The following is a 13490-nucleotide window of genomic DNA, read 5'->3' on the forward strand; positions in this document are numbered from 1 at the left end:
CCACCAAAACCGCTCCGACACTCGTGCGTAGGTCTTGCCGCGACCAAGGTGACCAGCCGTGGGAGCGTCGTGTAAGCCGCGCAAGATTTGCGACCGCAGTGTTGCCGGCACAACTGGCAACCAGACGGGTGGTCGACCACGGAGCCGCTTCACATGACACAAGAGGTCGTCCTTCATTCGATAGACCCGGCGTAGTTGGCGGAGGCCTGCGCCGGCGGCGGTGCCAAGGGAGTGGATTATGGCAGCAATGGCGGGATCTTGCGTTTGTGCAGTCCTCAGGTCCGTCAAAGCCGTCACGGAACAAGGGTGGCGAGAAAGGAAATCGGCATCTTGATGGGCAGAGCCGCGCCGATGCACTATTGTGAAATTGTACTCTTGAAGTTGCAGGGACCAGCGTGCAATCTTGGCATTCAAATGTTTGGCGGACTGCAGCCAAGTGAGAGCGCTATTGTCCGTGACTATGGTGAAGTGACGGCCGTACAGGTAGGGACGGAACTTCTCGACGGCCCAGACAACGGCGAGGCACTCGAGTTCTGAAGAGTGGCGGCGGCGCTCAACGTCGGAAAGCTGGCGGCTGGCATAAGCTAGGACTTTGTGGTCACCAGACTCGTCTTCTTGCAGGAGGACAGCGCCGAGCCCATCTTGGCTGGCATCCGTGTGGAGGACGATGGGGGCCGATTCGTCGTAATGGGCCAATGTAGGAGGCTCGAGGAGGGCGTGCTTGACGTCAAGAAACGCGAGCTGTTGGGCCTGCGTCCAACTCCACGGTGCATTCTTCTTCAGCAGGGCGGTCAATGGAGTGCTGCGCTTGGCAAAGTCCGGAATGAAACGACGGAAATACGAAGCAAATCCAAGGAAACTTTTAAGCTCCTTGGCGGTGGTGGGAGCTTCGTAAGCTGTAAGCGCTTTTAGCTTTTCAGGGTCGGGACTGATGCCATGCCGGCTCACAACGTGACCCAAGTACGTCACCTCTGCGAAACCGAAGAAACATTTTTTTGGTTTTAAGCGAAGCCCAGCAGAGGTAAGGGCTTCGAGGACGAGTTTGAGGCGTCTCTGGTGTTCTTCAAATGTAGCCGCGTAGACAATTACGTCATCCAGGTAGACCAACGCCATAGTCCACTTCAAATGGCCTAAGACTCGGTCCATGAGACGCTGGAAGGTGGCTGGAGCGTTCGAGAGACCGAAGGGTATACGGTTGAACTGGTAAAGGCCGTCGGGAGTCACGAAAGCCGTCTTTTCCGCATCATCGGGGTGAACAGGCACCTGCCAGTAGCCCGAGAGCAGATCTAGCGTGGAAAAATAACGGGCCCCCTTCAGGCGGTCAAGCGCATCGTCGAGGCGAGGCAGCGGGTACACGTCGCAATTAGTAATAGCATTTAGCTTCCGATAGTCAACGCAGAAGCGGAGTGTTCCATCCTTCTTGCGCACAAGGACGACAGGGGAGGACCAAGGGCTACAAGAAGGGGCAATGATTCCCTGGTCAAGCATGTCGCACACGTGCTGCTGGATGACTCTCCGTTCGGCTGGCGCTACACGGCGAGGTTGGTGATGAACGGGCCCGCGGTTTTCGGTGTTGATTCGGTGTTGAGCCCAGGAAGTGCACCCGAGTTCACCGGCGCTGAGAGCAAGGCAACTGCGATGCTCGAGCAGCAAGGTCTTCAGAGAGGCGAGCTCCGCGCAGGTCAGGCTGGGTCCAAAGTTAAATTCTTCCCATGATAGGATCGCCGGCGCTGGAGGGTGGCGAGGCGGGGCTTCAGGTTGCAGAGACGCCACTGGTGACCCGGGGTCCAAAACTGAGGCTGTACCCAATTGCGTGCCGGGAGTCAGCGCGAGAGGTACGCTGCTGATGTTGAGTATAAATACGTGGGCCTCTCCTTTGAGCACAGGCAGAAGGCTTCGAGGGGAGGTCATCTGACGGGCTGGAGCTGAACACCGGATGGGTTCGAACAGCACGTCTGCTGTGACCGGACTGTCAAGCTTGGCATACACCCACGTTGCCGCACCCGGTGGCAGGGTCACGGCGGACGCCACAGTCACGGTAGTGACGTCGAACGGCTTGACTCGACACGGCCACTTCGTCGCGAGGTCACGCAGAGATGCTGAGGCACGCTTGGTCGCCGACACCAGGGACTGCCACTAGGCGACACCGAGGCTGGAAACCCGGCTAAGCCAGCCCGGCCCACAGAGAGTTCGGCTCGCCCATGGCTTGGTTCTAGTAAAATTAAGGACGACTCCGGCTTGCTGGCACCACCCGCACCCGAGGACCACTGGCCAAATAGGGCTGTCTGCGACAACAAACTCGGTGGAGATGGTATTTCCGAGTGCTGTCAGGTTGACGACAACACGTCCGACTTGCTCCACAGGGGTGCCGTTAAAAGCTAAGAGCCGGGTTTTGGCGGCTGGCAGAAGCAGGTGGGGCGCGTTAGCAACAAACGATTTGTGCAGTACATTGACAGCCGCTCCAGGGTCAACCAAGGCCTTTACGTGCCAGTCAAGCAGGGCGACGTCGACGAGCACGTAAGGAGCATCAGTGGTAATCAGAGCCGACGAAAGGAGGGGACGCGGAGAACGAAGGAGTGTGGGGACGGACTTTATTCGGCGGAACGGTGCCCCCGGAGTTCCGCCAAATCGTTTCCCGACGTTGGAGGGCCGGCACAGTCCCTCGCGTAGTGTCCCCGCAGGCCGCAGCGGAAGCAGGTCATGCGGACGTCGTTACGCAGGCGTCGGATAGAGGCCGCAGTTGGGGCTGCGGACCGAGGAGCCTGCACCCGGACGCTGCGCTCGGCAGACGGTGGCGACCCCCGCGTGGCCAGCAAAGTCAATTCCGCCTCGATGGCGAGCGCCATGGCGGCGCGGACGGAATCAGGACGGCCAGAGCGGACCAAGCGCTGCACCTCGGGGAGTCGGATGGCGTCGACAAACGCCTCGGTGCCGACCAGGGTCACGGCGTTCTGAGGCGCTCCCGGCAGCGACTGCAGAGCCAGGCGCTCAATGGCGGCGGCGAGGTCCTGGTACGTCTCCCCGGGCTCTTGACGGCGGGCTCGCAGGCGGTGGTACTGCACACGGGGTTGACCTGAGGCACCATAGTGGTCGGCGAGGAGGCCCGCCAGAACAGTGTAAGAGCCCAGCTGGTCGGGCGGCACGTTCTGCAGCAGCTCGGTGGCGCGGCCCCTCAGTTTTGCAACGAGCATCCATGCCTTCATTTGCTCGTCCCAGCCTCTCGCCGCCGCAATACCGTCCAGCTGGATGCGGTAAGCATCCCACGAGATGGTGCCGTCAAATGTGGGCAATTCCACAACGTCCAACGAACACTGCGGCGAGGACGCACCCGCGCCGAGCACGCCATAGGCGGCCACGACCGCAGGCCCAGCGACGGCAGAGCCGTAAACAGCGGCGGCGGGGACGCCCAAAGGCACCTGACCTGTGCTCGGCTCGGCTGGCACCAGGCGACGGAGTTCGCGCCGGAGAGCTTCCATCTCCCCAGCCTGGGCAGTCAGACGGGCCTCCCATGCGTCCATCCGTTGGGTGAATGTATCCAGGAGGCGCTCAACATCGGCGTCCGGCTGCTGCGAAGAGCCGAGCCTCTCCGAGCGCCTAGGTCTAGCGGCGCCGGCCGCCGCGCCGTCGGCGCTATCGGCTGGTGGTGGACTCCTGTCGTCTGGCACGTCGGGTGCTTGATTCTGGGAGCGGGTGAGCGGCATGATCCCACCGCTGCCACCAAAATGTTACGGTGTGGGATGCCACGGGGTGGCCACGGGCCCGCCCAGAGAAATATAGCAGCAGTACGGAGGAGAGCCGGCGAAGCACGACCGGCGGCGGCCAAGCTTTCTCGTTCTATCTCCCTCGTGCTAGAGCCGCGCGCTCGCCGCTCGCGCTCGCTCTCCGCCTCTTCTTTTATTCCCGTATCAATATTCGACTCTCTTATACCACCGCAGTGGTGGCCTAAATTGGTCTGAGCATCCGCCTCACATGCGGGAGGTGCGGGTTTTGATCTCCAGTGCCGCCGGGTACCCACCAGTGAAACAATGGGTACTAGCTTTCCCCTGGTCTCATGCTCGGCTCATTTAGGGTGAAATGCTGGGGAAATGGGTCTTTGACCCCACCTTGAGTAGAAGAGTACCTTGTGCCGTGGCACTCTTTGGCCATAGATGCCCTAGCATCCTTAAAAATCCATCACCATCATCATTCTCTTATACCACCTGCTTCAACATAGCTGTCACACTCGCTCTATATTCCACAGGTTCATAAAGGCTCTGCATGTTTCTTTTCTTTGGAATGATGCATAGGGCATAAGTAAACAAGGAACACCAAGGGAGTAATTCACCTGGACCAAATATGTAATTTGCACTGAATTTCTTCTATCGCACAATTTCAGTTTCAGCAGCAGCCGAAAGGCGGCTGTGACATCCCAAGTAGGTTTTGAGGACATGTAAGACATATAAAAGCTGTACTGGCTGCTGCCCCATATAACTTGCTCGAATTCATACACTAGGTTGGCTTAGGCACATAAATGACAGTGACTGAACAAACAGATAATGCACTGCATTTTGTACTCCTCGCATTACCTTGGACCTACTTGCGACATCGCAGCCACCTACTGAAGCCGAAACCACATCATAAAAGAAATTCAATTATCAATTATTTACCAGCAATCGGCTAATTTCATGTGGTTATCCATGTTTACTCCTGTTTTGCACCACAGCAAAGAAAAAACAAGGAATAAAAAATTTCGCATCTTCACCATTTTAAAAGCAGAGGGCTTCACTGCATGAACCTCACTTGCAAATTTCGCATCGCTTAGCGCTGCCGTCCTGCTCAGCCTTATCAGTTTACATTTATCGAACTAAAATTTTACTTAAGCCTCATCTTGATGTCCAGTGAATAGGTACCAGAAAGTGGTGGTGGTGATGAATTTTTATGGTGCAAGGGCAGCAAGAAAGGTCCCAACGGTCTGAGCAGTTGGCCAATGTTATTAGGGCAGGGCGGAGACGCCACAGCACTCACCTCGTCACCAAGTCCAGGGTTTCTTGCAAATGTTCCCTCAACGTGACTGATTCCTGCTCGTACTTCTTCGCATTTGCCAGTTCCACCTCCTGCAAGGCGAGTGATAAATAAACCGAACGGTTGAGCAGGTTCACTTGTGGCACCCTCTTGGACTTTTGAAAACTTAATGCAAGCCATCCTCAGAAAGTATGTTTTCCCTCTAGATGATGCAATGCACAAAGTTTGCGGGGAAAGAGAAAAATAAACTAGCTACTCAGACCGGCAACAGCAGTTTTGCCCACCACGAATTCACGCCAGAGATAAAGAAGCCACACCCCCATTCCTGGCGAGCTGCTGCAACACATCCTCATTTCATACCACTGTTGCCCCTTGCCTCGCATCAGGTTCCCTCCTTTTTCCAGTGTTGTGCTTTTGGCACAGAGTGCTCCCTTTCAATATAAGCACAGTCCCTCGCTCTACAAAACTAAAGCACAAATGCACTGAGCAAACTTTTCAACTAGAAAGTATGTAAGAGCAATATATTAACTCCAAATACAGTGGACTCTCGTTAAACGGAACCTCAAGGGACCGGGAAAATATGTTCCGTTTATCAGGAATTTCATTTAGCGAGAGAAGGTTCAGGATTTCGCAATCCGTTCCACGCTGCTTGGTCCCGACGAGGCAGGTGTGCGCACAGTTGGCAGTCACCGCAGAAGCGGATCTCAAATGCAAAATTTAGATAATAAAGAGAACGGTACACTATGGGCACAAACGTTATTGCACAAAGTAGTAAGCACTGAACTTTTTTTTTTCAAAGCACTACTGAAATTTTTTAAAAAATGTCAATAGTCCAGTTATTCCTTGGAAATCAGTGGGAACTGCAATTTATTGGCTTGTGAAAAAGGACTTTATGTTTGCTTGTTTTAGCGCTCGCAACCGTTTTCTTTGGATGGCACCACCCATACTAGACAGGCTGCTCACTTCTGCAAAATTTTAGGGAGCCGTCTTGCTCGCCATTCCCCGCATGCTGTCATGCCTGCAGCGGCAGCCTCCCCTGAAGCGGCATGACACACTATGCCAATCCGATCTTTAAATCTCGTCAACCACCATTCGCTGCACAAGAAACCTTTGATGCCGAGCTGCAGAACAAATTCTTCTGCTTGCGCGTGAATGAGTGGCCCGCTGATCGGAATGTTTTAACTGCAGACTCTCCGCAGCCAAATCACCATGCACTTCTCCAGATCTTCGTGGTTGGCCACCCGCAGTTGTTTTCTTTGAGGGCCAAAGCGTGATGTCCCGAAAGCCTGCCGCAGCTTATCCTTGTCCTGAAGTATCCTCGTGAGGCTGCTCTTGGGGACAGCGTAGTTCGTCGCAAGCGCTGTTTTTGTGAAGCGACCACTCTCGAAGTCGTTGCTTATCTCCACCTTCCTTTCTAACGTAAGGGCACTGTGAGGTCGCTTCTGTGCTGCCATCGGATGCTGACTTCGCGACGAAATGTCGCAGACAACACTCAAAAGCGGATGTAAGGCTTAAGCCTAGCAGAACACAACTGCAAGCACACCGCGACAGAAAGCAAGCGATGTGGTGGCAGTGTGCGAGAAAACCGAAAACAACGTCCAGACGGAAATCGGAAAGAGAGGGGGGGGGGGGGGGTGCAGTGATGCGTACCGCGATGGGGCTGCGCGTTTACGTCAAGTTGCAGTTTCGAGCCTATTTTCGGTTCCGTTTATACAGTGGTTGGAAAATTTTTGCTCCGATTAACGGGATTTTTTTTACATTGCCTCAATACAAAACCAACCAGCTGCGAGGCGTTTGTTCCATTTAAGCGTTGGTTCCATTTAACCGACTTCTGTTTATCGAGATTCTACTGTATGTCACACTGGCTAGTGGTCTAATGCAGTATCATTCACTTTCTCAGGATGAAAAAATCAGGAAATGCTGCCTTGTTTGCAGGCAATGCTTCTTGCAAGTATTTTGAGATAAACAAACTTGTCATTTGTACACTGCCCAGCTGGAAAGGTAGCCTGACAGAGGTTAGTGTGTATGTGAAAATGCACGCCCTTAGAGAAAAACGTGTTTTTGCCAAAGGGCTTGCGAAGGCTTCTTGTTGTGGTTCACAGAGTAAGACCGGGGCATTCTCCACTGATAAAAGGGGATCAATTTTGCTACATCAGAGGAAGCTTGGTTGGGTATATGAAAGGTGGCGTTCAGATCTCGTTTCGACGCAAGCAGAATGTTCCTGCCGCGCCTCCACTCTGGCAGTTCAGGGGTCTTTGGTGTCGGACAATTTTCTCCCTTATTCTGCAAGTGCGCGCATGCACCATGGCATTCATTGCGGTTGTTGTTTGCTTCATTTTGTGGCGCTATAATGGTGCATCACCTGCATCTCCTGCACGGCTGGTTGCCACACTACAGTATAAACGCGTGCAAAGGCCACACTCTGTATTAAAAAATAATATCTGTGTAAGGGCCGCACTAAAATTTTCCACGAACCACGCGGGAATAGCCATCAAAATGCACGCGCCGTGGCCTCCATGATCAGCTCCGGCTGCGAGCAATGGCATGGTTGATCGCGGAGGCAATGCATGCGCAAAGGAGCTTCCAGGTGCAGCCCACGGATGGCGCTCGAGGCCGCGGCTCATCATCATCAACTTTTTTCCTCCGCCGCGACTTGCGAGCACCCGCAATCCATATCAGCATCAGTAGCTGCATTCGATTCAGTGCTGGTTCACGGCACCAATTCTGAAAAAGTGCCTCTGGTGCCAGTGCGGTGCAGAAGCAGTTCTGCGGTGCAGGTGCAGTGCGTCAGCAGCGCCACACCCCAAAGGTGCGACAATTTTCAATCGAGCGCGTGCAGGCAGGTTTTGTCGTCTGCGGGCCATGAAGGTGTTGAGCTCTCGCGCATATTTTTTGTGTGCAGTCACTTCCGTGCCTAACGAGACTCGAGTCGGCCATGGAGTTGGCCATGGTCGACGACGACATCGCTTAGTTCTTGTTATGGAGTAGTTCTAATCTTCCCATAGTGAATACAAGGAAGCAGACTCCATGCATGCTGTCATGCTGCAGCTCACTTGCTTGGACCAACGGCAGTCGAATTCCGAAGTGCTATAAAAGCGTGGTCGCTAACTATGTCAATTACAAATTCACAAGGCTTTTCAGACACTCAGACACACGTTCAAAGGACTTTCGGAGCGCTTGAATTCAAGGCCCCTGAATATTTTCCGACGCCTATGGGAGGGCGCCCGGAAATCACCGCCGAGAACCCACCTCGCTAATTTAGCTTTTTATAAGCAGTGATAAACAAAAAAGTCCTTCAGCAGCACCAGAGGACTTCACCGCTACTTACTGCTGGCCCCGGCGTCCCCGTAGCCACAGCAGATTGGCCAGGCAGTGTCGAATCAGCAGCAACTGCCTGCATGCTTAAGCAGCAGGCACAAGTACCGGCGCCGATTGTATCAAAACACGCTCGGATTCGCCCTGCCCGCAGCTTGCCAACAGCCCACATTGTGTATTCGCGCCGTAAGTTTCGTGTGAACTTGCAAGCACACAGACGGCCTATCACAATTAACATGCCAGCTACAGCACAAAACACAGAAAGTTGCCTGCTGTAGCGTAGGTTTCAGCGCCATTTTCTCGCAGAATGACATCGAACCCGTCAACGACAGCGAAAGCGTCCTTCAATTCATGTTCAATATTTACGAGCTGACATGCGTCGTCTGCACGTCGTCTGCTGAAAGCCGTCTGCATGTGCACTTCTTTTTTGCACCTCCTTGAAGGCTGGTGCCGCGGTTCCTTGCACCAAAGCGGCACCAAGGCTGCACCCAAATCAATCGCGGACGGCAGTGCAGAAGGCGCTGGGAATCGAGGGCTTTTGTGCAATCCACCATGAACCATTGCAGGCGGGGCGGTGCAGTGCTCCAGCCTTCTGTGGCTGTCAAAGGCGCGGGAGTTGTAGTAACGTGTTAGTTCACCGTAGTTGTGACTTTCACATGCTGCCGCAAAGCGTTGCAGTTTTAGCACGATGGACGAGCGCCTTAATAGCTTCACGGCTGGGAGTTCGCTGTCTAACATGGCAAGCGTGCGGCGGGCAAGAAATACGACGTGGCCAAGCAGTGTGTCCGACGATGGTGCAAGCAAAGAGGGCGCATTGAGGAACACAAGCTGCAAAAAGCACGCTTTCCAAGGCAAGCCGTGCAAGTTTTCCAAACTGGAAGAAGAGCTGCTCTGCTAAGTGATAGAAGCGCAGAACAACGGCTATGCATTGAAAGTGGACATGCTGCGCAACTGCTTGTGTGATCGCCACCAGAGCACAGCACCAGCTCACAGTCGGAATACTCCACGAGTGACGATTTAACGTAGAATAAATACCGCTCATTCCCTGATTGGTGTGTTTCTACTTTTTTTTTTTTGCACATCACGTGTATGAGCCGCCCCCCAAAAATTGGCCCTCAAATCTGGAAAAAAAAAGCGCGGCCCTTACACGTGTTTATACAGTATTTTGTTCAGAGGCAGTGTCGCCAGGTGGCGCGTTGGTGTTGCTATTTCTGCAAGGTGGAAAGCGTGCACAAAGCCACATCGGTAAGTGAACATGCGCGGAAGGAGAGAGTACAGGGTAATGCTGAGCACCGGATGCACGCTTGGCATTTGTGTAGCAAGATCACGCCAACCAAATGCAATGCGGCACATCAGAGTCAGCGCTTTTGTCTATCTTACTCCATGTTGTGGTCATTAATTTGAAGCTTGTACTATGCAAGAACATACACCACGCTTCCAAATGAGAATAGTCTTGCCATGGGCCAAAAAAAAATGCCAGGCGCCTTCTTAGACATCTTGCAATTTCATGCACGATTCTATCAACTTCCAGCAGAAATTTCTACAGCTGAACAGCAAATGCCTCATCTCATGCAAAACTCCCAAGAATGCCTCAGCGTGTTCTGACTTGTGTCATTTTCGTGGACTGATTATGTTGTTCTGCAAAACATTTTGTCAGCAGCAATTAAGCTGAGGTCTCATGCTTCAGCACTTGTCCAAGGTTCAAAGAACATAGCGCCTTGCATTTCAAAGCATTTAAGGCTAAAGAAACTCAAGAACACGGCTGCTGAGTGACCTAAATTAAAATCCTTTTACATGCGTACACAAGAAAGACAGCCGCTGTACACGGGCTTGTAATTTTTTTCAGCAAATCAAATTTTTACTCCGAGTCAGTTTAGCAGATAACTCTTAGTTCAGCACAGTAAGGGCAGACAGGTTCTGTAGCAGCTTAAAACATCCCCGTTATGCATTTACAATCCTCGAGACACAGAGTTACATGTACTGCATAAGGCTGCTCAAGATATCAACACAGTCCTTTGACTAAAGAGCACTGCAATAAGGCTGTATCTTCTACTGATGTCATTTCGCTTAGCATCATCATGTAAACATGTTCCTTACGCTGATGTCACGTGTGGAGAAAATATGTGCACTATCGTTTACAGTGTTTCCCAGCTAAGCTTTCTATGGAACATCAAAAGCATGTAGCACAGAGGCAATGGTAGACCAAACATAATGCTACTTCCAACAAAAAAAATAACAGGTTTTTTTCAGATGCTACGACCAATTGGGCATCAAAGGCTGCCCTTGTCCCGGCTAATGTGAATGAAGGGCACAAAAGAAAACTGGCCCTTATTGTGGGAAAAAAAAAAAAACACAGCACTGTTGTCTGTAGCCTACAGCACGTGGAAATATATAGTTTACTTTCTGTAAATTGTGAATTGTGAGGATTAATCCTGAAGCGAAACATGAGCTATGAGAAGCGCCGTAGTGAAGGGTTCTGGATTAACTCAGACCACCTGCAGTTCCTTAAAGGGTCCCTGACCAGTTTTGAGCATTTTAAATAAACAAGCACAGTGCACAGATCAGGGGTCTGTGCAAAATACTGGAGCCATGCGAATGGGCAAAATCATGTTCCCTTTGGAAGTTTTGCGCATTCTTTTCACAGGCTTTTTGAAAAGAACTTATGAACAAAGCTGTGTTTTCAGAAAGTATGTCATTTGTGCTTCCTTTTGGCCCTTAACAGCTAGCTGACTGAAATTTGAAAAATTGAATAATCAAAGAAAGAAAAATTCTCCATGCAGTCTGGGCTGTTGGCACTCACTCATTCATGTAGGTGGCATGTAGCCTAGTGTTTAACTAGGCCCGCAGTTTCTCAATCATCTCGGCAGCAGACGCAGAAAGCTAGTGCCTTGTTGCTCTTGAACCAGTGTTTAAAACTCGCGATTCTGCCGCAGAACGTCATAGAACTAATCTCAATCTCAACACTTCCTTGCAGCACTGTGAATGCCACAGATCTCCTCAACTACCGTATTTACTTGCATAATAGGCGCACTCGTGTAATAGGCGCACCCCCAGTTTGGTCGCGAAAAATCAGATTTTTTTATTTTCGCGTATAATAGGCGCACCCCGAACTTGGCAATGTGATCAGTACCGTATTTATAGTGCAACACACAGCTGCCGAAAAAGAAAAAAAAGGGGCGCATCAACGGGCAACAAACAGTCCTTCCATTAAGTACCGATACGCCCCGAACTGCCGCGCTGAAAATGCACGCTTTTCGCTACCTTCACTGTGGCAGCTCGGAAAGGGACGAGACTCTCGGAGGCCACGTATAGGTACAAGGTCGGAGGCGAATCGACACAAGCGACTGTGCCATCGTCATCAACAGGCCGCTATCCAATCCAATCCAATCACCACCACGGAAAGAAGCCACCGCAAAGGAACCCCACTTTCCGCCATTTTGCAAGCGGCGTGCAGTTCGTGCGGTTCTGTTGTTCAAAATGGGGAAGTACGCGAGCTACACGGCTGCATTCGAACTAAAAGCTGTGCAGTATGCACTTGAAAACGGAAACCGTGTTGCAAGCAGACATTTCAGTGTCAGGGAAACCAGCATTCGCTACTGGCGAGATCAGCGGGAAAAAACTTCAGGCCACCAACAAGTCACGACGGGCCTTCCGCGGTGCAAAATCCGGAAAGTATCCTAAGTGGAGCAGCAACTCGTTCTGCACATACGGGAACTGCGACAGGACTTTTGTGCTGTGTCCCTCGAAATAGTGCAGACCGAGGCGCGCAGAATTGCCCGAGCACAGGGCATCGAGGCCAAGGATTTCAAGGCAAGCTCCGGATGGACAACGCGCTTCTTGCGACGCCATGGACTCACCCTGAGAAGGCGGACATCGTTGTGCCAGCGCTTGTCCTCGGCATACGAGGACAAGGTAGTGGAGTTTCACCGTTTTGTTATACGGCTCCGGCAGCAGAAAAACTTCATTTTATCACAGATTGGGAACACAGACCAGACCCCGCTCTGTTTCGACATGCCGAGAAACACGACTGTGGAGGAGAAAGGTGCACGAAGTGTGCTTATTAGAACATCTGGCGCAGAAAAGCTAAGAGGTACTGTAATGTTGGCAGTGACTGCGGACGGTCGCAAACTGCCGCTTTACGTTATTTTTAACCGTAAGACTCTTCCAAAAGGAAATTTCGGTGGACAAATCCATGTCAGGGTCCAGGAGAAAGGCTGGATGAATGAAGAATTGATGGTTGATTAGATCCAGACAGTCTGGGGCCGGCGGCCTGGTGCTCTGCTGTATCCGGCCATGCTCGTTTTGGACAGTTTTCGCGGGCACCTCATGGAAGGTGTACGAGAGAAGTTGAAGGAGCTGCGCACGGATATTGCCGTGATTCCGGGCGGCCTCATGTCGGTACTGCAGCCTTTGGACGTATCCTAAATAAGCCTTTCAAGGACAACGTTCGAAGGCTGTACACTAACTGGATGGCTGGGGGACAGCATCAACTAACTCCAGGTGGCAAAATTAAGAGGCCGACTATGAAAATGTTGTGCGGATGGATCACGGAAGCCTGGCGAGAGATCTCCGATGACGTCATCAGGAAGATCTCCAACGCACTGGACACGAGTGAAGACGACATGCTGTGGCATTCGGATAAAGAAAACGATAGCGAGTCCCCACTCAGCGGTGATGAGAGTGTGCTCTCGGACTCCGAATAACGGAAGGAGAGGACAGTGACATGTCTGTAAATAAATATTACGTGTGTGTGCAGTCAACGTCTCTTGCCTGTTCAATGAAAGTAGGTACCTTTGTTTTACTTTTATGCTGCATTTATTAGTAAATGATGTGGAAGTAGCCATTTTCTTGATTTATGTTCAAATTTAAAGCGCGAGAATGCGAGTTGAAAAATTTTCGGAAAGTTTACCCCGCATAATAGGCGCACCCCGAACTTCAAGCCACATTTTCCGAGAAAAAAGTGCGCCTATTATGCGAGTAAATACGGTAATCAGGAGAGTGCAGAGATATTTAATGCATTCCTGTGCATTGCATCATCTGCTCAGAAGCAGACTCGTTTCTGCAAACACTGTGGCATTTGCAGAAATGTCGCGAGCGGAAATGCAGACACAACAACAGCGCAACACTGCCAGTCTTCTAACAAGAGTGTCTTCCAATGCTGAGAAACTGCAGCA

The 13490-nt window shown here is 51.7% G+C and overlaps 1 protein-coding gene across 4 annotated transcripts in view; it reads right to left on the bottom strand.

Annotated features, from left to right (window-relative positions):
* LOC144116017 (uncharacterized) overlaps positions 1 to 13490 on the bottom strand; it is a 142770-nt gene that overhangs the window by 43050 nt on the left and 86230 nt on the right. For all 4 annotated transcript variants that reach the window (XM_077650678.1, XM_077650676.1, XM_077650677.1 and 1 more), the window contains one exon: positions 5005 to 5093. In XM_077650678.1, coding sequence (XP_077506804.1) covers positions 5005 to 5093 — 89 coding nt within the window. The remainder of the gene's footprint in view (positions 1 to 5004; positions 5094 to 13490) is intronic.

The sequence above is a fragment of the Amblyomma americanum genome, chromosome 1 (genome assembly GCF_052857255.1).
Source record: "Amblyomma americanum isolate KBUSLIRL-KWMA chromosome 1, ASM5285725v1, whole genome shotgun sequence".
Taxonomy (NCBI): Eukaryota; Metazoa; Arthropoda; class Arachnida; order Ixodida; family Ixodidae; genus Amblyomma; species Amblyomma americanum.